We start from the raw sequence: 27768 nt of genomic DNA, 5'->3' as shown, positions 1-27768 counted from the left end.
AACCTGAGATATTATATAAGCTTTTTAAATATGAAAACAAAACATATGAGAGGTCAGATACTCGATTACTATATATTCTAGTTTTATTCTCTTTGAACTATGTTTAGTAGTTTTCTATAAGAATTGCTTTAGAAATGAAAAATTTTTATAAGTATTTCTTTTAATTTTAATCAAGTTCAAAATACTTTCTTCAGGGTATAGCATTTGATACATTTTTGCCTTAAAAATACCAGTGTTTTGAAAATAAAAATATTTACATTTTTAAGAGTAGTAACTTGCCCAGTCTTGTTCCTTTGTCAGCTAGATCCAGAGTGTCTAGCTTCATCTGTACTTTATTTTACAGGTTGTAATATGTAAGCTAAAAGCCCTTATATCTCTGTGGTTGTTCCTTAGATATTCAGTGGGTTGAGGATTTGGCTGAACGTTTTAGGGTTTAATTAAATTAAGGATTCGATTAAACATATTAAGTAGGTTTATTATGGAACTATTTCTTGCATTTGTATTTATCTTGAGATTGGAGGGGTTTTAATCTTGAAAGAGTCGCAGGGACATTGTTGTTTCTTTTTGATTTGTCACCATTATGGGCTAGTGGTAAATAGTGCATTTTCATCTAAACAGGGGAATTCCACTTGCTATTTATTTAAAAATTATTTTTAGTAATGATATAAAAGCTCTTCAGAGTAAACTCTTTTGACAGTGTCCTGCTATATTTCTTTTTATTCTATGAAATACATTGGCTTATGTAATACATATTCTTCATATGTTATATCAGTAAGTCTTCCATGAATTTCTAAATTCTATATCTATGTAGTTAGTATAATGCTTTTGACATTTTTCACTAGGAAGATTTGGAGTTACTCGTATGTGTGTGTGTTCACATGCACCCACTCAGTCATGTCCGATTGTGCGACCCCGTAGACTGTAGCCCGTCAGGCTTCTCTGTTCATGGAATTTTCCAGGCAAGAATACTGGAGTGGGTTCTCATTCTCTACTTGAGGGGAATCTCCCTTACCCAGGAATAGAACCCGCAGTATCTTGAAAGAAAGAAAGTGAAGTTGCTCAGTCGTGTCCGACTGTTTGCGACCCCACGGACTGTAGCCTACCAGGCTCCTCTGTCCGTGGGATTTTCCAGGCATGAATACTGGAGTGGGTTGTCATCGCCTTTTCCATCATTTCATGAGGCACCTGGTATTCTAATCATTAGCAAAAAACAGCCAGAGAGGGTCTCAGCTGTATACAAGAAAACAGTGCCCCAATGGACCCAGGCAAAACAGGAAAGCGTTCCACTTGTCTCTTTGTCTAGTCTTCGCCAGGATGATTGATATAAAATGATTGATATTGGCAGGCAGATTCTTTACAATTGTGCCACCTGGGAAGCCCCTGGGAGTTATTCTTGGGACAAATATAATTTGATCTAGAGACAGAAAAGTTTAGCTAAATATATAAGTTATTTGAATTAATAAATGTAACATTTTCCATTCATTAAGAGGTTTTGGAGACATTAGACATGTTGGCTATATTGAGTCTTATAATTTCACTCCAGAATTTATTGAGCATCTTCAATATGCTAAGCAGTTGAAATTCAGTGAGATTAGTCCAGCTAGCTTTGCTTCATCAAAGTAAAAATTCAGTAGACAGAATGTCTGTCATTGGTATTTAAACATTCTTAAATTCAGGATGTGTACAGATGTATGTTTGAATGCTTGTATCTTACTTCATTTGTTTTTCTGGATAGTTTTAGCATTCTGATTTTTTTAGTAAGCAAATATTTTTCTTTAAGTACTTTTAAGTTTTGTGTGTGTGTGTGTGTGTGTGTGTGCTTATCTAATTGTTATGCGTATTTATGAATGTCAGGCTGTCTAGAAAGTCCCCTAGATGTCATTGTCATCTATTTATTTGTAAAGATTTTGCTGTTGCCAGTTATATCAGTATGTTGTTATACATATGTTTATATAACACGCTCACATATGCTTGCTTCTATATACTCTGTGTACAAACATTCACGTCTCTGCTATATTATGCTTTATGAATACTCTTATTTGAAAGTTGAGTCTGTCTTGAATGGAGGGGCAGAAGTTGCAACATTGCTTTCACACACCAACTTTGAGAGAATGCATACGAGAGTAGTAGAAGATGACTAAAAGATAGACTTAACGTTAGTAATCCCTCTAAAGAAGACTAATATTTTAGTGGAGTAGTTTCAAACCTTTCAAGTGAAGGTTTCAAACAGCTTGCAAAAGATAGTGTAACTACAGATATGTAAATTAATGTTACTCTCACAAGAAAGTAATGTCAGGATTGTCCAAATGCTACTAGTCCCACGTTAATTCAACACAGTCTGGTGCTTAAGGTGGAACATATTGTGAAACATGCGTTAGGAAACGTCTACGTCATGTGTTACCTGTATATACATGTAGCAGCATTGGCACTTTCTGAAGTATTTGGGTCCTTGTTCTGATGCTTGACTGAATAACTCATTCTGGTGTTGAAGTGACTTGATCACCACAGACTTGCTGAATATCAAAGTCTTGCTTAATCACTGGTTTGGTTTTAGTACATAGCTTCCAGATTTGCCAAAACAAAGGTCTTTCAGGAGGTGTTTACAAATATCTTGAGGTAACTTTTGGTTTTGGTTTAATGAGTGGCTAGATTGTTGGCCATTAATATTGGTCTTGGATGGAACCATGCTTCTAACTAACTGGCTATATATGGACAGATAGATATATGTTACATGTAGGATACCCACATAATTTTATAGTGGCAATGGAAATTGACCACATTAGTTAACAATTTGTTGAAAATTTAAGTTATTATACAGAAGGATTGTGCTATTACAGTTTTACTTAATTTTATAAAAATAACTTTTCCGAAAGAAAACAACTGAGAAGAATGGCATTATTTTAGATTTTTACAAATACCTTTGAAGCCTGGCTTAATAGAAGATATGTCTGCTTTTATATTTAGTCTGTTGCAATACATTATTTTAGAGGAAGTCTAAGAAAAAGTACCGTCTTAACATTTAGAATATTTTAATAGCCATTTTGATAATTGTGAATATTTTTCTTTGATACCAGTCCTAAAACTATGATGGTTTCCTGGAGGTTAGTTGTAGTGTAGAATCTGAAACATTATCAGCGAATTTTTTGAACTTTGTTCAATTAAAACCCACTGGTTTTTTGTGTATCTTGAGTAGATCATTTGGTGCATGATTTTGTAGCATCATACTCTGGTCAATTGGAAAATACTGATTTACTGAGTTCCAAATATTGCTGCCTTTTATTCCACGATATAAAAAAATAACATTTACTAATACATCACTCTTCTCCTTAGAAAAATAAAGAACTGGAAAGCTGTCACATTCAGTGACAGATATAAATTTTCCAAAATTATAATGTATACTTGAAAGTTTGAATTTATCACTGATGAGAAAGAGAGTTGTTTTTGTTGAAATGATATCAGTGTTCCATGAAAAAAAGGTATTGGTTTAGATCACATTTACACAGGTGTTTTTCTTGAGATAACTGCAGTATCTAGGTATGCAGCAGAAATGTTTTCCATTTTGTTACACTGAATATTAAAAGGTAATATACTCAAGGTGGAAAATTTAAAAATTAGTACTTTTTATTGCTTCATAATGGAAATTCACCCTTAATTTTTTTCACTTAATTATGAGTGTATGGCAGACAAGATATGATGATTGGTGATATGGCCATGATTTGTGTTAAGGGAATAGCAGTTTTTACCCACCATTATTTTTGTATCATCAATTTAATGTCAACAGTGAAACAGGCAAATAACATTTTAGTACTGTATTATAAAAATAGTTTTGACTTCACAGAGCCTCTGAAAGAGTTTTGAGGATCTCTATGGATCTCGCGGATCATAGTTGAGTAACTGCTAGTTTAGTATATTGCCCAAGTTTACAGTCAGTAATGGCATAAAACTAAGATTTAGATTTAAGTCTACTCGATTAAAATGTTTTCTTTTACCATATTATCAAATTTTAAAATTTATTACATAGTCCCAACTTCTCTAACTTCTTTTGTCACTCTAGGTTTCTCTATCCTTCAACTACAATACAGCAGATATAAAATAAAACGAGGGAAAAATTTTGTGGAAAAAAATTTAAATATGTTTTGCAATTCGTCATTCAGAATTTATACAAAAGGATTTTGAAGATTCCTGAGTGAAGGAGGACAGATATAAGAAGTGGTTTTGCTTGCAGAATAACATTATGTAATACTTTTAATTTTGATAAAGATGAATAAAGATTAAAAACTTAAATGGGTTATGAATTTCGTCAAATGTCTTGTTATAGTTCAGAATGATTAGGAAAGGAGTTTATATATTATAACTGTTTGAATTACTCATATGTTAGCGAGTGGAAACAAATAGGTGAAGTATGTGTCAAATTCAAATATTTTTCTCTTTAAAGATTTTAGGCTTTTTTCATGTATTTATTTAGATGCTTTGGGGGTTAGTTATGGTGCGCAGGTTCTTTTTCATTGTGGTGCACAGGCTCTGAAGTGTGTGGGTTCAGTAGTTTTGGAGCTCAGTAGTTGTGCACAGGCTTAGTTGCCCTGCAACTAAGGATCTTATCTTAGTTCCCTGACCAGGAACTGAACCCATGTGCCCTGATGTTGGTTATCCAAAGACTAAGCCATTTCACCTTCCTCTGCAAAGTAGCAAATTAAGTTGTTTAAAATCTACTTTATACTTTCCTCTTGTATTTGTATGTACTATGTTTTTGCCACAAATTAATTTTGAAATTGGCACTGAAATCATGTGGTCTCATAGGAAAAAAGGATCTATAACATCTGCACATCTCTTGTCTTTATGCTTCTTAAATGCTGAATACAACTGTTCTCCCCACCTACCAAATTTCAAGTGACTGTTGGAAGATTCCCTTGGAGAAGGGCATGGCAATCCACTCCAGTATTCTTGCCTTGAGAATCCCATGGACAGAGGAGCCTGGTGGGGTTGCAAAGAGTTGGAAGTGACTTAGCATGCACACATTCATTGAGATGAGAAGCAATGTTGAGCCAGTGTTAACACAGCTTGTTGGTGATCTCTATAGTCTGGATTCCTTCTTTAGTCTCAAGCCTTTTATCATTTATCCTGCTTCTGACTTTTGATACTTGCTGTCCACTTTGTTTTGATTTCTTACTCCTGCTACAGATTATTTAGATTCTGCTCCTCCTCTTGATGTTTGGATATTATGAACAGCCTAACTCCTCATTTGTTGAGCTTCTTATTTTTCTAACTAGTGTTTATCCTTAACTGGTTCTAACCTTGAATTTGTTCTGTTGCCATTTCTTCAGTCTTTGTCACATTCTACACTTGTAATTTATGCCCTGTCATCATACAAAGATCAACATATATTTGTATGAACTATTTAAGCAAGTATGAGAAATAGTTTCTAAATTCTTATGTTCCATAAGGAAGTACTGGTTAAGATTTTCCAAAAATTTGTGCTGGTGTTGAAGTGTTCACAAATATTGGAAAATTTTCCTTTCTATTATTTTGTCACATTTGTACAATATTATCTTCTCAAGAATCTTTCTCAGTTTATTTTTCCTATTTTTTTTAAGTTTTATTTATGAAATAAATGGAGATAGGACTGGATAGAAAGTTGCTTTCTTCTAAATGTATTTATTTAAGAAACCAAAATATTAAGATTAGGCTTTATATATGCCATATGAAAAAAGTCTTCTTAGGTAGATCATTTTGTAAATATTTTGTGAATTACGAAGAATATATCTTTTATAAAGTATGATAAGTGAGAATGCTAAATTACATCAACATTGACTTTTAAGTATTTTTATATTTAATAGGCTTCCTTTTTAATTGTCTTGAGCTTATAGTGAGATTGTATGATTTTCTGTGAATAGTTTTATTCTTCTTGATGTCCTCAGTGACGTAGCATTGTATCTTGAACACAGTAAATGCTTGTTTTTCATTTGGAGTTACACATGTACAATGAAGGAATTACTGTACTGTGTTTTTATCTTGGAAAGTTCTCTGAACTCTTAGTTTTGGTTAGGTATATACATGGAATGAGGCAGAAGAGTAACAGTTAATCACGTTATTCAGATCAACCCAGGTGATCTGTAGGTTGGAGTTCTAACATAGTCTTTGTATGTTATTTGAAATAATATTTTTCTTTTTATTCTTGCACTTTTTGGTCTCTAAAGTTAAATTGTACTGTATAGTTTTTCTAAGATCCCTTCTATATATATTAAAGTCTTGACTAGAACTCTAAAGATAGTAGCTTCAGTAACTTCTAAACAAAAAGTTTGACATGATGGTGTGTTTTACAAGTTTTAAAACTTCTTTTGCTTTGTTATTTCACATTTAAGAAGCAAATACAAGTGCAGTGTTGCACCTGAACTATTATTTGACATCCTTCTATCCACCCAACTTTATTTTTACATTTAATCTGAATTGTTTATTTTTACATTGTATTATAATATTCTGTTACTACTTACAGTGTTTACCTGCTGCCCTCTTCAACATCTATTCATTATTCAAAATTCTCCTTCCCTAGGGTTTTTTCCCTCTCTAGCCTTTCTTTCAAGTTCATTATCTCTTATCCTGTCCTATTCTTAAAAAGTAACGTTAGAGTGTGTACATTAGAAATATTTTAATGTCTCTGTAATGTGCTTGATAAATGTTGAATTCTTTAATATGGATACCTTGACTCTCTTTAAAAAAAAATGCTTTCTGCATTTATGTAAAAGATATTTCATTCCACAAGAGAATTTGAAGTGTCTTATAAGAGTATACTGAACTGAACTGATGAGTATATATATTCTGAAAAATAAAAATACAAAAATCAGAAGTAGTAAATTAATACCAGTGGTAAAATTGACTTCAGTTCAGTCACTCAGTTGTGTCCGACTCTTTGCAACCCCATGAATTGTAGCACACCAGGCCTCCCTGTCCATCACCAACTCCCGGAGTTCACGAAAACTCATGTCCATAGAGTCGGTGATGCCATCCAGCCATCTCATCCTCTGTCGTCCCCTTCTCCTCCTGCCCTCAATCCCTCCCAGCATCCAGGTCTTTTCCAATAAGTCAACTCTTCGCATGAGGTGGCCAAAGTACTGGAGTTTCAGCTTTATCATCAGTCCTTCCAAAGAAATCCCAGGGCTGATCTCCTTCAGAATGGACTGGTTGGATCTCCTTGCAGTCCAAGGGACTCTCAAGAGTCTTCTCCAACACCACAGTTCAAAAGCATCAGTTCTTTGGCACTCAGCTTTCTTCACAGTCCAATTCTCACATCCATACATGACCAGTGGAAAAACCATAGCCTTGACTAGACGGACCTTTGTTGGCAAAGTAATGTCTCTGCTTTTGAATATGCTATCTAGGTTGGTCATAACTTTCCTTCCAAGGAGTAAGCGTCTTTTAATTTCATGGCTGCAATCACCTGTAGTGATTTTGGAGCCCCCCAAAATAAAGTCTGACACTGTTTCCACTATTTGCCCATCTGTTTCCCATGAAGTGATGGGACCAGATGCCATGATCTTAGTTTTCTAAATGTTGATGTAGATTGAATTAACTAGCAACAAGAGCCAAATTAGAAACTTGATAAGTTTTGAGATTTGTGTTGTTCATAAACTCTGTAAGCATGGTGGATGTTCTGGAGAATTGATAAATTTTGTGCAATTTAGATCTTAGAAAATAATTTCTCTTTGTGCCCCTGTATTGGACCTACTGCTTATTGTATTAAATAACTCCATCTTCTAAAACTAAACAAACTTGATATTAGTTTCTACAAAATGTAAGCCAAGGATTTACTGATAAAATTCGGTTGGGTTTAAAAAACTAGTACTGTAGCCTGAGTACTCAGTTTTCTGGTAGTCTGGTTTGTTTCAAGGATAAAATTTAGAACACTCAGAGCAGAGATTGCAAACTCATGGCTTCTTGGCTGTATCAGACTTAGGAATGTATTTTGTATAGCTGACATAATGTTGGCCCACGTGATGGTCATTTATTTAGATTTAAAAAAAAAATTCATCTCAGAAGTTTTGTGTAGTTTTCACTGTTTGGGCCTTACAAATGTTCTATTAAATTTTTCCCTGTAAGGGATGGAAGACTTCTCTACCCTCTTAGATTCAGTGGTTGAGATGTGCAAATTGAAAAGAAGTCAAAACCGAAAGAAGCAATTAGGCCTGGGAGCTTATATGCCATTTTTTTTTTTTTTGGTTCCATAAGGTCTTAGTTGTGGCACACGGGCTTAGTTGCCCCATGGCAGGTGGGATCTTCGGGTCGTAGTTCCCTGACCAGGGATTGAACCAGTGTCCCCTGCAGTGGAAGGCAGATTCTTTACCACTGAACCACCTGGGAAGTCCTGCTTATATGCCATCTTAACAACGGATGATAAATGGTGTCCTAACTAGCCAAAGGAATGGAGAAGGCAATGGCACCCCACTCCAGTACTCTTGCCTGGAAAATCCCATGGACAGAGGATCCTGGTAGGCTGCAGTCCATGGGGTCGCGAAGAGTTGGATACGACTGAGCTACTTCACTTTCACTTCTCACTTTCATGCATTGGAGAAGGAAATGGCAACCCACTCCAGTGTTCTTGCCTGGAGAATCCCAGGGACAGGAGAGCCTGGTGGGCTGCCAGCGACTTAGCAGCAGTAGCAGCAGCCAAAGGAAAAAGAATTTGGACTTCTCGGATGTAGGAGGGCAACGATATAGGAAAACTGATTGGTAAATGTTGTTCAGTCGTCCAGTTGTGTCTGACACTTTGTGACCCCATGGACTGCAGCACGCCAGGCCTGTCTGTTCCTCACCATCTCCCAGAATTTGCCCAAGTTCATGTCCATTACATCGGCAAAGCCATCCAGTCATCTCGTCCTCTGATACCGTCTTCTCCTGCGCTCAGTCTTTCCCAGCATCAGCAACTTTTCCAGTGAATCAGCTATTCGCATCAGATTACCAAAATACTGGACTTTTAGCTTCAGTATCAGTCTTTCCAGCAAGTATTCAGGTTGATTTCCCTTAAGATTGACTGGTTTGATCTCCTTACTGTCCAAGTAACTGGGTTATCTATTGAAGTTTCTTATGCGGAGTTAAGTTTGAGCCATCACCAGTGATAAGAGTCATCTCCAATGACAGTGATTAAGAGTCTTTCTCCTCTTCCTGGTTTAGGAGAGGCCAAGATGAAATACTTAGATTATTGTAAATGATAATTCTTTATATTTTATTTGGCAGTTGTTTGTCCAATATACAAATAGACATTTGTATATTGATCTTATATCCTATTGGCTTGCTAAATTCACTTGGTTAACCAGGGTTGTTTTTTGTTTGTTTGATGGTAGAATTTTCTACATGCATGGTCATCTCTGCAAATTAAGTCAGTTTATCTCTCCTTCTCCCCTATTTTTAATTTCTTGCCTTGTTGGCCTACGTAGGACCTCCAGTAAAATACTGAATAGAATTGGTGACTTATTGGACCAAGTTGCCTTGTTCCTGATCTTAGCGGGGGAAGTGTTCAATTTTTCCTAATTAAGTATGATGTTCTTTATACTTTTTTCTAGATTCCCTTATCTGGTTAAGATATCTACCCCTAGTTTGCTAAAAAATTTTATTATCAGAAGATACTGAACTGTCAGGTCTTTTATCTGATTCTGTTGAGATGATCCTTGATTTTCCTTCTTTGTTCTGTCATTATGTGAATTATATTAATTGACTCTTGGATTTTTAAGCCAACTTTGTATTCTTAGAATAAACTGCATTTGGTCATGATATATGACCCCTTTTGGATATGGCTGGATTTGGTTTACTAGTATATTATTAAGGATTCTTGTTCTTCACAAGGCATATTGATCTTTAGTTTTCTTAAAAAAAAACATCTGGCTATTGTGTATCAGAGAAATGTTAGCCTTATAACGTGTTTGGAAGTACATCTTTCTTTACTATTTTCTGAAAATTTGTTTGAGTGATTGAGTTGAGCAATGAAGCCATCTGTACCTTGTGTTTTATTTGTGGGAACATTTTTAATGAAAAATCCATTTCCTTTGATAGATACATGGCTATTTAGCTTTTCTTTGTCAGTTTTGAAAATTTTAATTCTTTTTGCGTAATTTGTGTATTTCAGTCTAAGTTGTTGAATTAATTGACATAAGGTTGTTCATAGTGGTCTTTATTATTTTAAATGATGGTAATCAGCCATGAAATTAAAAGACGCTTACTCCTTGGAAGGAAAGTTATGACCAACCTAGATAGCATATTGAAAAGCAGAGACATTACTTTGCCAACAAAGGTCCGTCTAGTCAAGGCTATGGTTTTTCCACTGGTCATGTATGGATGTGAAAGTTGGACTGTGAAGAAGGCTGAGTGCCGAAGAATTGATGCTTTTGAACTGTGGTGTTGGAGAAGACTCTTGAGAGTCCCTTGGACTGCAAGAAGATCCAACCAGTCCGTTCTGAAGGAGATCAGCCCTGGGATTTCTTTGGAAGGACTGATGCTAAAGCTGAAACTCCAGTACTTTGGCCACCTCATGCGAAGAGTTGACTCATTGGAAAAGACTCGGATGCTGGGAGGGATTGGGGGCAAGAGGAGAAGGGGACGACAGAGGATGAGATGGCTGGACGGCATCACTGACTTGATGGATGTGAGTCTGAGTGAACTCCGGGAGTTGGTGATGGACAGGGAGGCCTGGCATGCTGTGATTCATGGGGTAGCAAAGAGTTGGACACGACTGAGCGACTGATCTGATCTGATCTGATCTGAATCTGTAATTATTCTTTAGTAATTCTTTCAGTTCTGATAGTGATAATTTGTATTTTCTCTTTTGTTCTTGTAAAACCTTTATCAGTTTTTTTTCTATAAACTTTAATTTTTATTTCATGTCATTGACTTTTCTATGTTATTTTCATTTTCTGTGTCATTGACCTATGCTCTTATATTTCCTATGTAGATTTAATTTGTTCTTATTTGGTTATTTTAAATGGAAGCTTAGATTATTGTTTTTAATGTTTCATCTTTTTTACTGTATTAAAGGCTGTAAATACCCTTTCTGTGCACTGCTTTAGGTATATACCACACATTTTTATGTGTTGTGTTTTCATTATAATATTTAGTTCTAAATGCTTTATAATTTTCCTTGTGATTCCCTCTTTGATTCATTCTGCCTTTCTCAACTGCGGTTTCATGGGAAAATTACACTTTAATGCTTAAGACATCTGTTTTCTCTTGTGCATATATAATCATGTTGTTTATATAACATCCTTGGGAGAATGGAGAAGATAGTCTCTCAAGTCATTTATGGTCATCTTGTCACCCAGATGAGGAACTATTTTTCAGAAAGTTTGTGGATTATTTAAAAGTATTATATGTGGTCAGAGAATATACTGTACTGCAATTTCAGTTCTTTTAGGTATATTGAAGCTTGTTTTATGGTCGAAAATATGTTTCATTTTTGACAAAAGTTCATGCATATCTAGAAAGAATATATTTTCTGCAGTTGTGGGGTGAGTATTCCATAAATATCAATTATGTTAATTAATAATGTTCAAGTCTTTTATGTTCTGACTGATTTTCTGTCTACTTGCCTAGCAAGGACTAAGATGAGTTTCAAAATTTAAACTATAATTATGAAGAGTCTTGTTTTTTTCTTTCTGATCTGTCAGTTTTTGCTCCATTATATTTTGGAGCTCTGTTACAAGGTATTAAAGATTTAGGTTTATTATATGTTCTTGCTAAATTGATCCTTTTATGTAATTAAATGTCCCTTTTTATCTTTGTTAGTATTCCTTGTTTTATCTCAATTCTGCTTTGTCTGATATTAATAATAGCTCTACCAGCTTTGCCACAGCTGATATTTTCATGATATGTCTTTTTCTATTCTTTTAACCTCTCTCTGTCTTTATACTTAAAGTACGTTTCTTTTAGGCATCATATATTTAGCTCTTGCTTTTTTATCCAGACTGTCAGTCTCTGCCTTTTAATCAGTGTATTTGATCCATTTTTACTTAATGTAGTTATCAGTGTTTTGTGTTTAAGTCTACTATTTTGCTAATTGTTTTGTTTGTCCCACTTTGTTGCCCCTTTTTCCATTGTTCATATATTTCAATAGATTGAGTATTTTTAATATTTCATTTTATTACCTCTATTGGGGCTTCCCAGATGGTGCAGCGGTAAAGAATCTACCTGCCAGTGCAGGAGAGGCGGGTTCAGTCACTGGGTTGGGAAGATCCCCTGGAGTAGGAAATGGCAACCCACTCCAGTATTCTTGCCTGGAAATTCCATGGACAGAGGAGCCTGGCAGACCATGGGGCTGTACTGTGGGGCTGTAAAGAGTCAGACACAGCTTAGTGACTGAGCATGTAAGCACAACATCCTGCTAAAAGTGACATTGCCTCTGTATTTTTTTTTGTTTTTTTTTTTTTTCCTTCAAAGTTTAGTTCAAATAGTATTTATTGCTCTGTCTCAAGTTCATTGGTCCTTCTGCAGTGTCATCCAGTTCATTTTTAATAACAGATACTTTATTCAGCAGTGGAAATTCTCTTTGATCTTTCAGTTTTGTAGATTTTTATTTCTTGCAGCAATTTGTTCACATTGTCTTTGTATCCGTGAACATTATTTTAAAGAGCTTTAAAGTTTTGTTTGCTCATTCCATTCCTGTCATTTCAAGATCTGTTTCTATTATGTTTTTTCCCTAGTTACTGGACGTACTTTCTTTTTTGCAAGTCTAGTAATTTTTGTTTGATGCTGAATAATGTGATTATTGGGCTTCTTAAAGAGTGCACTTGCTAATGCAGGAGATGCAAGAGATGTTGGTTCAGTCCCTGGGTCAGGAAGATTTGGAGAAGGAAATGACAACCTGCTCCAGTACACTTGCCTAAAAAATCTCGTGGACAGAGGAGCCTGGAAGGCTACAGTTGATGGGGTTGTGAAGAGTTGGATATGACTGAGTACACATACACTTAACTTAGTGTGATTATTACATTGTCAATTATCTAAATATTATTGTACTTCTTTAAGAAGTATTGAATTTAATTTTGACTAGCAAGTTACTTGCAAATAAGATTCATTCTTTTGAGGCTTGTTTTGAAGCGTTCTTATGGCATCTTTCTAGTATTTATACACCAAAGTTAGAGAAGCCCCTCTCATTCATATATGTGACCTTTCTGGATTCTCTACCAAATACCTGAAGTGGTCAGTGAAATCCTTTTCCTCTGGCTGGTTGAATCTCTTCCTACAGGGTTGAATCCAACCCTATAGGAGCCCTTATAGTTGTTAGGTTATAGCTCTGTAATGATTCTGTTCCTGGTTCTTCTCTCCAATTTTCTGCCTCATAAATTTTAGCATTCTCAGCTTCTCCAATTTCTGGTCTTTGTCTCCTGAACGAAAGAGGGCTTAGTTCTCTGCTTTGTTTTCCTCAAATAATGCTGGATGTAGTAGAAAGATGAAGAGGTAGTAGGATTCACTTCTTTCTTTGCAGTTATCATACCCCTGTTTTGTCTAAAGAAATGGGAAGCTACCAGTTACTTTGTTGTAACTCTAAACCGTATAGTCACTGTATGTAAACTGCTGGGTTGTGGAGAGAGTTATACTCAAATAGACCAAGTTGTGGCAAATTTGCAGTGAAATATCTATGGTGGCCAATGCTGCTGCTGCTGCTAAGTCACTTCAGTCGTGTCTGACTCTCTGCAACCCCATAGACGGCAGCCTATCAGGCTTCCCCGTCCCTGGAATTCTCCAGGCAAGAACACTGGAGTGGGTTGTCATTTCCTTCTCCAATGCATGAAAGTGAAAAGTGAAAGTGAAGTCTCTCAGTTGTGCCCGACTCTTCATGACGCCATGGACTGCAGCCTACCAGGCTCTTCCATCCATGGGATTTTCCAGGCAAGAGTACTATGGTGGCCAATAGAATGTCACATCTTACAGTCTTTCTAACTCTTACTGTTTAGTTGTAAAGTTATTTCATAACTTATACATGCAGTATTTACTCAACAGGTACAGTGTCAAACAAGTCCATTGTAAATGCTTCTGACACAATCAATTGCCAGTATTAACTGTTTATAGCATACTGTGTTTTTGCAGCAGCATTTAATATACTTTTCATAGTACATTTTAAAGAAGCCTGCTGCTGCTGCTAAGTTGCTTCAGTCATGTCTGACTCTGTGCAACCCCATAGACGGCAGCCCACCAGGCTTCCCCGTCCCTGGAATTCTCCAGGCAAGAACACTGGAGTGGGTTGTCATTTCCTTCTCCAATGCATGAAAGTGAAAAGTGAAAGTGAAAGTGAAGTCGCTCAGTCGTGTCCGACTCTTAGTGACCCCATGGACTGTAGCCCACCAGGCTCCTCCATCCCTGGGATTTTCCAGGCAAGAGTACTGGAGTGGGTGCCAATTGCCTTCTCCGTTAAAGAAGCCTAATCATGTTTAATGAGAAATTCTAAAAATTGCTCTCAGCTGCCTATGTTCTGGAAAGTAAATACGTTTTGAAGCAGTTAAAAAAAAAAAAAAACTGTTTAATGTTATTACTAATGGCAAACACTGTATTGTCAGGTCTTTAGGAATGAGATGGAAAGCTTCATTAATTATAAAATTTCATAGAAAACTTGAAAATTTTTAAATGGTTCAAAGAAAGATAAAATGAGCAATGCTAAATTTTGCTGTTTCCTTTTAGTCATATGTTATGCAGATAGTTACGTGCACTTTTTTAACAAATCGGGACTCTGTTATTTAAAAATATTATATATCTTGATTTTTCCCACCACACATTGTATTTTTAATTTATTTTTTAATTGGAAGAAAATCACTTTACAATGTTGTGTTTGTTTGTGCTGTACAACAATGCAAATTAGCCATAATTATATATATATTCCTCTCCCTTTTGAGCTTCCCACCCCATAGAGCTCCAGGTTGTGCTCCTTATGTTATATAGTAATTTCTCACCAGCTATCTATTTTATACATGATAGTGTATATTGTACGGAGAAGGCAATGGCACCCCACTCCAGTACTCTTGCTTGGAAAATCCCATGGACGGAGGAGCCTGGTAGGCTGCAATCCATGGGGTCGCTAAGAGTCGGACACAACTGAGCGACTTCACTTTCACTTTACACTTTCATGCATTGGAGAAGGAAATGGCAGCCCACTCCAGTGTTGTTGCCTGGAGAATCCCAGGGACAGGGGAGCCTGGTGGGCTGCCGTCTCTGGGGTCGCACAGAGTCGGACACGACTGAAGTGACTTAGCATAGCATAGCATAGCATAGTGTATATTGTAAATGCTACTTTCTCTATTCATCCCACTCTCCTTCCCCACTGTGTCTATAAGTCAGTTCTCTACATCTGCATCTCCATCACTTCCCTGAAAAAATTCATCAATACCATTTTTCTTTATTCTGTATATTAATATCTTGATATATGATATTTTTCTCTTTCTGACTTACTTCACTCTATAACAGGCTCTAGGTTCATCTACCTCACTAGAACTGACTCAAATTCGTTCTTTTTTATGGCTGAGTAATATTCCATTGTATACATGTATGATACCATCTTTATCCATCCATGGATAGATGGACATCTAGGTTGCTTCCACATCCTGGCTATTGTAAATAATGCTGCAGTGAAAATTAGGGTACGTGTATCTTTTAGAATTGTGGCTTTCTCATGGTATATGCTCAGTAGTGGGATCCTCGGTCCCCACAGAGTGGGATTGCTCGGTCATATAGTAGATTTAGTTCTAGTGTTTGTTTTTTTTTTTTTATGAAATCTCTATACTGTTCTCCATAATGGCTGTACTAGTTTACACTCCCACCAACAGTGCAGGAGGGTTCCCTTTTCTCCACATCCTCTCCAGCGTTTATTGTTTGTAGGTTTTTTTGATGATGGCCATTCTGACTGTTGTGAGGTGACAACCCATGTATTTTTTTTAAATGAACTAATTTATTTTTGGCTGTGCTGTGCCTTTGTTGCTGCACGGACTTTTCTCTAGTTGCGGAGAGCTGGGGCTGCTGTCTAGGCGCAGTATGTGGGCTTCTCATTGCAGTGACTTATCTTGTTGTGGAGCACGGGCTCTAGGGTGTGCAGGCTTCAGTAGTTTTGGCTCCTGGTCTTTAGAGCACAGGCTCAATAGTTGTGGTGCACGAGCTTAGTTGCTCCGTAGCATGTGGAATGTTCCCAGACCAAGGATCGAACTTGTGTCTCCTCCTTTGGCAAGAGGATTCTTTATCACTGAGCCACTGGGAAAGCCCTCATCTTTGATTTCTTTCATCAGTGTCTTCAGGTTTTCTGCATACAAGTCTTTCGTCTCTTTAGGTGAGTTTATTCCTAGGTCTTTTATTGTTTTAGTTGCAACGGTGAATGGCATTGTTTTCTTAATTTCTGTTGTGGACTTTTCCTTGTTAGAGTGTTTAGGAATGTGAGGTATTTCTGTGTATTAATTTTGTATCTTGTGACTTTGCTATATTCGTTGATTAGCTCTAGTTAATTTTCTGGTGGCATCTTTAGGGTTTTCTATGTATTAGTAAATATGTCATCTGTAAACAGTGAGAGTTTTACTTTTTCTTTTCCAATCTGGTTTCTTTTTATTTCCTTCCCTTCTCTGATTGTCGTGGCTAGGACTTCCAAAGCTGTATTGAATAATAGTGGCCAGAGTGGGCACCCTTGTCTTATTCTTAATCCTAGAGGAATTGCTTTCAGTTTTTCACCATTGAGAATAATGTTTGCTGTGGGTTTGTCATATATCACCATTATTATGTTGAGGTATGTTCCTTCTATACCTATTTTCTGGAGAGTTTTACTGTAAAGGAATGTTGAAGTTTGTCAAAAGCTTTCCCTGCATCTGTTGAGATGATTATATGGTTTTTATCTTTTAATTTGTTAATATCACATTGATTGCTTTGCATATATTAAAGACTTCTTGCAGCCCTGGGATAAAGCCCACTTGATCATAATGTATGTTCCTTTTAATGTGTTGTTGGATTCTGTTTGCTAGAATTCATCCAAAACAGTAGATTGGACTTGTTATTCAAGTGCACATGGAACATTCTCCAGAATGCATGTGGAACATTTTCCACATCTTGGGTCACAAATCAAGCTTTGGTAAATTTTTAAAAATTGCAATCATTTCAAGTATTTTTTTCTGACCACAGTGCTTTAAGATTAGATATCACCTTTGCTGACAAATGTCGAAATAGTTAAGGCTGTGGTCTTTCCAGTAATCATGTATGGATGGGAGAGCTGGACCGTAAGGAAGGCAGAATACCAAAGAATTGATCCTTTCGAACTGTGGTGCTGAGGAAGACTCTTGAGAGTCCCTTGAACAGCATGGAGATCAAACCAGTCAATCTTGAAATCAACCCTGAATACTCATTGGAAGGGCTGGTGCTGGAGTTTAAGCTCCGATCCTTTGGCCAGCTGAAATGGGAAGAGCTGACTCATTGGAAAAGACCCTGATGCTGGGGAAAATTGAAGGCAAAAGAAGAAGAGGGCAACAGAGGATGAGATGGTTGGATAGCATCACTGATTCAGTGGACATGAACTTGGGCAAACTCTAGGAAATGGTGAAGGACAGGGAACCCTGTCATGCTGCAGTCCATGGAGTCGTGAAGAGTTGGACACTGCTTGGCAACTGAACAACAATCACTGATGAAAATAGATGCAAAAGTCTCCTCACACATTATTTATATTTTGCTGTATCCTTATATTTATATTTTGCTGTATCCTTAAATATTTTCTGGAAGTATCAATTTAAATATGTCAATTTTTTTCTTTTGCTATTATAAATAATTTAGCAATGAGTATTTTCCTGTGTTTTCTGTATTTCAGAAAACTTCTAGTAGATTTCTAGATCAAAGGATATGGATTTTGAAACCTTAATTACATTAATATATATTTTGTGTAAAGATTTTGAAGCATAAGGAAAAAGCATATCTTAATACTTGTGTCTTGGTCTTTTGCTCACATCTGATATATTTTTACTAGACTTCAGAATATTATATCCTAATTTTTAATATATATATACCTTGAGCGTTTTTCTGTTTTGGTGATTGCATAATATTCTAGCTGAAGAATATAACTGACTGCTTTTATATTGTTGGATACTTGGGTTATTTTTAGGTTTTCTACTGGAAAAACATTTTTAAAATGTCAGTTGGTCATTTTCTAAGGAAATACGACTTTATTTTTTGAAGAAATCTCTATGTACTGATGTGAATCTTTGTCAAATATGATAGATTTTTTCTGGGAAATTTACATTTTATATAAGGGTATTTTATATGTATATGATTTTTAATTTACTTTTTAATTGAAGGATAACTTCTTTATAGAAATTTGTTGTTTTCTGTCAAACATCAGTGAGAATCAGCCATTAAGTATATATATGTCCCCTCTCTCTTGAACATCCCTCCCATCTCCCCCCATCCCACCCCTCTAGATTGTTACAGAGCCCCTGTTTGACTTCCCCTGAGTCATACAACAAATTCCCATTAACTGTCTTTTTTACATATTGTAAATTTCCAAGTTACTCTCTCCATATATCTCACCATCTCCCTGCTGTGTATCTTTGTGAAGATTGTCTTCTTTTATATTTAAAAACATCTTTTCCTCTTCTGGAGATCAGCTAATATTTATCTATATATTTTTTGATCCAGTTCTACTGGAGTTTATTTTATATTGTGATACATGATGTGAAAAAAAGTTGAGAATCTTAACTTTTTCCCCTAGCACTATTTAATGAGATGATTAATTAGTGAGGTCATTTTGTATTTCAGGGCACCTGTTCTTTACAGTATCAACATCTCTTTGACTAGGATTGACTAAATTCTATGAATAATCCTTGAGTAAGAACAGAGTTAAACTTGAACACTAGTCCTCCAAAGGTGTACATTTGGCATTATAGTTGTTCTTTGATGGACTGATACAGTCCAACCCCTGATGGAAAGTAGAGTGTGATCATGGTGGTAGTTGAGGTAAGGACATCTTAAAGGTAGGAGTGAATGCTTGATCACAAGAATACAGTGATCCAGCTTTATTCATCAGTGCCTAGCATAGTGCTGAGTACATTAGAAGTATTTTGATGTGTTTAATAACTGAGAGAAAGTGTGAGAAAGATTCTGACGCCCTTTATGTGATTTAGAAAATATTTGATTGTTTTTGAACATAAACAAAGGCTAATGGCATTTAGAATTGTTAAATGCCTTTCAATTAAGAGAAGCTGTTTTTGTCTTCATACATAAGCTACTTTCATGATGGAGTTAATTAATCTTCACCTTTTGAGCAGTGGTTTAACCTTGGTCTTGCATTTGCATTACCTAGGAGCTTTTAAAAATTCTTAATGCCCAAGCCATACCCCTACAAGATTAAATATCTAAGGTTATCTCCCAGGCATTAGTACTTTTTCTGTTAATTCTGTTGTATAGCTAAATTTCAGAACCACTGCTCTAAGACTGGTTAAACAGAATATAAAGCAATATACCCCCTAATTCTCCAGATGTCTTACTCTATTTGGGCTGCTATAACAAAGTACCATAGATTAAGTGGTTTGTAAACAGAAATTTACATTTCATAGTTCTGGAGGCTGGAAGTCTGAGATCTCAGGGTGCTGGCGTGGTGTTAGGTTCTACTGAGGACCCTCTTTCTTTCATGTTGCAGAGAGCCATCTTGTATTTTCATGTGTTGGAGTGCAAAAAGAGGAAGCATGTTCTCTTATAAGGGCACTGATCCCATTGACGGTGTCTTCCTCATGACTTCTAATCCTATTACTTCCCAAAGGCCTCACTGCAGTATCATTACATTGTGAGGTAGATTTCAGCATACGATTTTGTGGGGGACACAAACATTGTAGTCCATACTACCAAGGAAGTAAAGTTGCATCTTTATTAAATGCTGAATAGAAGCAGACCTTTGAGTTGGCTGACATTTCGTAAAAAAATTCAGAAGAGGAGATTCTCCAGTCTATTATGATAGACTTTTTCAGTGTTTAAATAATCTGGACAAAAATGTTCTTTCTGTATTTTATAATATAAACCTATTTTGTTCTGTAATCAGTGCAGACAGAGACAAAAGCTCTCCTGTGTTTCTTTTTTAGGATTCTGAAATTCATGATGGGTTAAAAATACAAGTCAATCTCTGTTAGGACAAGAACATTTTTAGTGTTTAATGTCTTTCTGGCCTCAAAAAAGGATATATACTAAACTGTATGAATTTTCATTGCAATTATACTCCTCTAGGTGAAAAAGATATAATTCATGGATATACTCTGCTGTCAGAAATATTTTTAAGATGATAAAAAATGGAAAGCATGGAGGTGTATTTCAGGGTTTCAACATAAAGGACTTGTCAAAGTTAAATATCTTTAATGATATAACTTAATGACATAATTCAAGAAATATTTATTGACTGCTTCCTTGGTGTACTGCTCTTGGCTTAGACAACAGCAATGAAAAGATAGATGAAGTTCCTACTTTCTTGGGACTTTTATTTTAGTTGAAAAGACTGACAGTATGTAATTTGACTAGAAAATAAATAATAGAAGTTAATATTATCATTATTACTATTGGAAAATGAAGTCAAGGTGATGGGGATGAACCATGACAGAGAGAAGGAGGGTTCATAGGGTCACAAAATCATACTCTGCTGCTGCTGCTAAGTCACTTCAGTCGTGTCCGACTCTATGCGACCCCATAGATGGAAGCCCACCAGGCTCCTCTGTCCCTGGGATTCTCTAGGCAAGAACACTGGAGTGGGTTGCCATTTCCTTCTCCAATGCAGGAAAAGTGAAAAGTGAAAGTGAAGTCGCTCAGTCGTGTCCGACTCTTAGCGAACCCATAGATGGAAGCCCACCAGGCTCCTCCGTCCATGGGATTTTCCAGGCAAGAGTACTGGAGTGGGGTGCCATTGCCTTCTCCGCAAAATCATACTCTAAGGAATGACAAATTTAAGTGAAACCTGAGTGATCAGAAGAAACTAGCCATTTGAAAATCTTAGTAAATGGCAGCAGAGAGGGAACTGTAATTGTAAATTTCTAGGGTATACCTCTACATTTAACTTTTTTAAAACCTTTATCTTCATTTTTAATTTTGGCCACATTGAGTCTTGATTGCTGTTTGTGGGCCTTCTTTAAGTGTGGAGAGTGGCACATGGGCTTCTAACTGTGGCGGCTTCTCTCGTGGAGCACAGGCTCTAGGGCGCACAGGCTTCAGTAGTTGCAGCATGTGGGCTCTAGTCCCTTGTGGCGCAAGGGACTTAGTTGCCCTGCAGCATGTGGGATCTTCCTGGACCCAGGATTGAACCCTTGTCACCATCATTTGCAGGCAGATTCTTAACCACTGGACCACCAGGGAAGTCCTACATAATGTTACGAAGGGGATTGGAAGAGGTTGAATTAATGATTCAACCTTGTATTTTATATAAGGTAATGGAAAATTGAGAAAATGTTTTCTTCAGAAAAATAGATGACTTCAGGCTGGAAGGTGCCTGATATCCTATTTCTTTGTCCTGCTGGATTTTTTTTCCCCTTTCTTTTCCCTCCCACTTTCCTTGTCTCTTTCCACCCACCTTTATTGCCATAATTTGAGGCAGTTGGAGCCACAAATAGAAAAAGATGTGTTGGGGAAAGAAAGGCTAATTTTTAGAATGTGCTATAGCTACTTTCTCTTGGATGGGCTCACAGGAAGTAAGAGTTGTTAAGATCTTTGATATCAAACTCTTCAAATTCTTGTATATCTTTTTCATTGTGTGCTCAGTTGCTCAGTGGTATCTGACTCTTCGGAGCCCCATGGACTGTAGCCTGCCAGGCTCCTCTGTCCTTAAATTTTCTGAGGAAGAATACTGGAGTGGGTTGCCATTCCTTACTCCTGGGGATCTTCCAGACCCATATTGATTTATTTATTTTCTTGGCTGCACTGGATCTTCATTGCTGCATGCAGGATTTTTCTAATTGTGAGTGGAAGCTATCTCTAGTTGCAGTGCGCTAGCATCTCTTGCTGCGGAGTGCTAGCTCTAGGGCATGAGTGCTTCAGTAGTTGTGGCACATGGGCTCAGTAGTTGCATCTCTAGGGCTCTAGAGCATAGACTCAGAATGCTGGAGTGGATTGTCATGCGCGTCTCCAGGGGATCTTTCCAACCCAGGGATTGAACCTGCATCTCTTATGTCTCCTGCATTGGCAGGCAGGTTCTTTACCACGAATGCCACCTGGGAAGCCCTACATTAATATCTAGAGTGGAGGAATTAAAGAAATAAAAAACTGACAATATCAAATGCTAGTGAGAATCCAAAGCATCCAGAACTCTCATACATTGCAGGTGGGAATGCAAAATGGTATTGTCATTTATAAAAGTCTGCTGTTTTCTTAAAAATTTAAAAACACATTCTTTTTCTCGTGTGTTTATCCATAGGAAATGAAAACATGCCCACATAAAGCCTAGTACTCAAATATTCATTAATTACTGAATAGCTAAGCAAAGAGATATATCCATATGATGGAAAGGTATTCAGAAATAAAAGGGAATGAACTACTGATGCGATGCGTGCTGTAGAGTAGATGAATTTTAAAGGCATTGTGCATTTGTAAAAGAGGCTGCACTCAAAACTTTGAATAATTCCATTTCCTTCTGGAAAAGAGAAAAATGAAAGTAACAGAAAGCATGATTACTAGGGTGGTGATAAGAGATTGCCTATAAAGGAGCAGGAGAAATGTTTGCGTATAAGAAATACTGTCTATCTTGATTGTGGTGAAAATTATATAACTATATATTTGCCAATATCCATAGATTTGTATGGGACTTCCCTGGTGGCTCAAGATGGTAAAGAATCTGCCTGCAATGCAGGAGATGCAGATTCGATCCCTGGGTCAGGAAGATCCCCTGGAGAAGGGACTGGCTACCCACTCCAGTATTCTTGCCTGGAGAATTCCATGGACAGAAAAGTCTGGCCAGTTACAGTCCATGATGTCACAGAGTCTGACACAACTGAGCGACTAACCCTTCACTTGCAGTCTTCCCTCCAATAGATTTATACAACTAAAAATGGGTGAACTTTATTCTAACTTATACTTTGATAAACCTGATTTTCAAAGAAATTTAATTGGCTATAGGAAGAAAAAGAATGGAGGGAAATACAGTGTTCTCTTGATGTTACTTCTCTTGGGAAAACAAGCTGTTGCTGTAACTGAATCTTACAGTGACTTAATATTGATGTCAGGCTGTGCTGTGCTTAGTTGCTCAGTCCTCTCTCTGTGACCTCATGAAATGTGTAGCCTGTCAGGCTCCTCTGTCCATGGAATTCTCCAGGCAAGACTACTGGAGTGGGTTGTCATGCCCTCCTCCAGGGGATATTCCCAACCCAGGGATCAAACCCAGGTCTCCCACATTGCAGGCTGATTCTTTACCATTTGAGGCACCAGGAAGCCCGATGCCAAGACTTTTTTTTTCTGTTTACTTAAAAAGTATTTCTGTTGCATGTGCATTTCAGACTGAATTACATATACTAGCAAGTTAATCCTATATACCTCAAAATAATACAAATTGTTTTGATACTTCTTTTGTAATTTTTGTTAGAAATATGGAAATAAGTTATTCTTGATATTTTTGAGGATCTAGAATTTAAAGTATTAAATTTTCTTTGAAGATCTAAATTATTAAATTATTTGCTAGGATTACACAGTAGAAAACTATGTTGTCCTTTTATTGGTATTTTTATAAGGTAAGCAGTATAGAAGAGTACAGATAAGTAAAATTCTCTTGATGATTTCACTCCTTGATCACCACTTGAGTTATATATTTTGAAATTTTTGTTTTCTTGAATATACATATATTTTGTTTTTAATCAACTTAAGCAGACATATACCATGCCTGCTTTTCTGAGACTTAAATTTTTCACCTAATGAAATGTAATATTGATACTTTTCGACATCAGTGTTTGTGTATTCATTCAGGAAATATGTTTGAGTTTAAGCTTAATGTTTTTAAGGCCCTGTTCTGTTTGCAAAGCAAGGAACAAAGTATGGTCCTTGCCTAAGTGAATTTATATTCAAATAAGATAATAAACAAGTTGGAAAATGTCACTGCAGTGTTAAGTTTCATAAAGATAAATAAGTCTAAAGAGATGAAAATTAAAGGGACAGAAAGAATAGAGTGAGTACATTTAAATAGTCATGGTATAAGTCTTTATATGTAGATCTGCTTTATTCTTCAGATGGTTGTTCATTGCTTCATAACCCAAAACTATTATTCTGTTGATGGGTATATGGATTACATAATTTTTTCTGTTATCAGTTCTATAATAAACATACTTGTACATTTTTTTTTTTTGCTGACATATACAAGTATTTCTGCAGTCTAAATTCCTAGAATGAAAATTGCATTTTAAATGTTGATTATAGAGTCTACCATATTATTCCCCAAAACAGACAATATCTGTCAATGGATAAAAAATAATACCTCATTTTAATTTGTATTTGCCTGATTGCCAGTGAGGTTGAGCATATTTGTTGGTCATTTGTTATGTCTTGTATAAATTGCCTACTCATATCATTTTGCCTATTGTGGGGTTTGCCTTTTTCTTACTGAAATTTTAGGATTTCATTAAAATTCTGTTTATAATATAACCATCATATTTTATGACATTTTCTGCTAACCTGTCAATTGTCTTACTTTATGGAATCTTTGGATTTTTCATTTTTATACTGTCGAAATCTATCAGTCTTTTCCTTCCTAGCTTCTAGGTTTTGTGTCTTTCCTGAAAAGCCTTCTTATAGTAATTTAGCCTTTTATGTTTTCTTCTACTATGTCTTCAGTTTTATTTATGTTTCTAGTAGATTTTAATTCATCTGGAATTTTTAAAATATATGTTTTATGGCTGAGACCTAACTAATTTTTTCAGTTTTGTAACCATTCTCCCAAAATAATTTATTGAACAATGTCTTTTTTTCCCACTGACTTGAAGTATCATCTGTATCATAATTTAAAAGTCCAAAATATGTTTGTTCTGGATTTAATACTCCATTGTTTTGATGATTATCATTTTATATTTGACATCTGGTAGGGCACCCCTCCCCATTGTCTTTTTCAAAAAAATTTTGGCAATTTCTGTGTATTTTCTCTTCCAGATGAACTTTAGAATCAACATGTCAAGTTCCATTAAAAATCCCTTTGGGATTTTGATTGGAAGTGCATTGAATTTACAGATTAATTTGGGGAGAATTGACATCTTTACACTATTGAATCTTCCCATCCAGGAACATGGTATGCCTCTCCATTTCTTCAGGTGTTCTTTTATGTCCTTTAGTAAATTTTATCAGTTTTTTTTTTTTTCATGTAGGTCTTACATTTTTCTTGTTAGGTTTATTCCTGGGTATTTCGTAGTTTTTGTTGTTACCGTGAATTACATCTTTTCTTCCATTTTGCACTTTATTTTTCAATTGGTTATTGCTAGTATATAGGAAATCTGCTGATTTTTGTATGTTGATCTTACCATTTACTTAATTGTTGATTGATTCTCTTGAAATTTCTAGAAGGATGATTATGTTTTCTGCAAATGATGGCATTTTGTTGTTTCCCTTTTCAGTATTTATACTTCTCTATTTTTTGTTTTGTTTTCTGGTCTTATTGCATTGCTTAGGTTTCCAGACCTGTTCCCTACTAGTTCTGATTTGGACATCTTTTCTGATTTAAATGGAATGCTTCTAATTTTTAAACTTCTACATTTATATATGCCTTAGATTTCTGATAGAATACCTTGTCAGAAACAAAAGTAACCTTCTTGGCTTAAAAGTATTTCTGTGGTAATAGATAATATGTTTTATCATGTGTTTTTGTTAAGATGATACATATTCTTTTCACCTAGCAGTTTAATGTAGTATATTACATTAATATATTTGCCTAATATTGGTAATGGTGTTTGTCATTTTTAGTATTTATTCAGCAAGTGTTTGGATGCTTGTAATATTGTATTGCATTGTGCCAGGAACTTTGCCACAAACTGGTGATAGCGCTGAGTAAGTCTGATTGGTTCCTCTCTTTTTTAAATGGAGAAGAGAGATAATAAGCAAGTACTCAAGAACAAGATAATTTTAGACTATGGTAGTACTGTGGAGGAAATAAAGAGAATGGTGTGGTAGAGAAATGAGGAGAGTACCTCTGATATTATCATCTGAGAAGGTAAAATATAAACTAAGACCTGAAGAATGGTGAAAGCATTGGCAAAAGCATTCCAGGTAGGGGAAGATCACATATGACTGTGTCTCATGTTTTCTCGATCCCCTTTCATGTATGTGTTGTGCACTGTACTTTTTATACAACTGCCAAATTAACTTTGTAAATAATATAATAATGTTATGTTCCTTCTGAAAGGTAGATGTATAACTATTGTTAAGGTTTCTTCTGTGGATATATTCTATTACATTTCTACCTTTCCTTGAGGTAATTTTGATGATTTCTTTTCTTAGAAAATCATCCATTTTTTTTTTAGACTTTCCCATTTACTGATGTATCAGTTGTGCTTAGTTCTCTAATTTTAATGATTCGTTGTATTTTTTATTCTCTGGTTTTCCATAATCAGACTTGTTAAAGGCTGTTTCTCTTGTCAGACTTACCCAAGAAGTAGTGTTTGGTTTTATTTATTACTTTTGTATCTCTGAATTTCTTCATTTCTATGTTTATCACTGTAAGTTATATTGATATATTTTTATTTGTATTTTATTTTTGAAACTTTTTATGTGTTTAAACCTTTTTTGTGTTATACTGAATATATTTAAGGCTTTAAATTTTTCTTTAAGAATTGCTGGGACCAATTCCATTTCAAATGATATGCTCACAATGTTAGTTTTCACTTTCTCTATATTCTAAGAGTTCATTAGTAGGTTATTTTCTTTTCTTTTAAAATTCTCAAGTGTAGTGTTATCCTTTTATTGATAATTTTTAGTTTCCTTTAGCTTTATGGACCTCGGATGTAGCCTGTGTTATTTTTAAAAAAAACCTGTTGAGATTTTCCTTTGCTTAAGATATAATCAGGTTTTTATTTGCTTTCAAAGACTATGTTCTTTGTTCATATGATATACTAAGTTCTGTTTCACTATGAAATATAAGTATAGTTTGTTAATTCTATTTTTGAAGTGCCCATACCTGTATTGTCTACTTGATTTCCTCATTTTCTGATAGGTATTTGGAAAGTTTCCCGCTAAGTTGTGTGAATTTTCAAGTTGCTTAAGTTTCTAATATTTTTACTTTATATGTTTCTGTGTTGCATTGTCAGAGTACGTAGAAGTTGAGCTGTCACACACTCCCAGTATATTGTATCTATTATTATTATAGATTTTTTTTTCTATGTAATATGTTTTGCCTTGAATTCTTCCTTTATTCATGTTAATAATGGCACCTTTGATTAAGATTGCTTTTTTACACCTCTGTTTTCAACTTTTATGACAAAATATTTTAGATTTTTTTCTCTTGTAGTACCATGTAGTTGAGTTTTTTCCTTTTTTCTTATTTAAATCCTAATCTATAAGATTTTCCACTCTCTTTTATATTAAATAGTTAAGTCTTTGGGTTTTTGGTTTTTTTCCTAACATCGACAATTAATGACAAAGATGCGTTTTCTTATTATCCCACAACCTGTCCCCCTTGTGTTTAACTGAATTTGAGTTTTTAAAATTGTTTCCCCCCCAATTTGAAAAATGTTTTCTTCCTGTTCTTCAGAAGGCATTTGATTGAATTTAAACAGTATTTGTAACTAGTTGCTTCCTTTTTTATTAAAAAGTATCTGAAATGTTAACAATAAATTATATTCTACTAATTTCTTTTTT

General features: G+C 35.5%; 1 protein-coding gene across 10 annotated transcripts in view; it reads left to right on the top strand.

The window, feature by feature from the left end:
- Positions 1-27768, top strand: part of ANKRD17 (ankyrin repeat domain 17) — a 166981-nt gene that overhangs the window by 40143 nt on the left and 99070 nt on the right. The window contains exon 2 of one of the 10 annotated variants that reach the window (XM_027544717.1): positions 25075-25210. The exons of the other annotated variants lie outside the window; for them this stretch is intronic. Coding sequence (XP_027400518.1) covers positions 25208-25210 — 3 coding nt within the window. The 5' untranslated portion in view covers positions 25075-25207. The remainder of the gene's footprint in view (positions 1-25074; positions 25211-27768) is intronic. 10 annotated transcript variants of the gene reach the window in all.

This window comes from Bos indicus x Bos taurus, chromosome 6, assembly GCF_003369695.1.
Source record: "Bos indicus x Bos taurus breed Angus x Brahman F1 hybrid chromosome 6, Bos_hybrid_MaternalHap_v2.0, whole genome shotgun sequence".
In the NCBI taxonomy this organism is placed as follows: Eukaryota; Metazoa; Chordata; class Mammalia; order Artiodactyla; family Bovidae; genus Bos; species Bos indicus x Bos taurus.
This window is presented reverse-complemented; position numbering and strand designations above follow the sequence as displayed.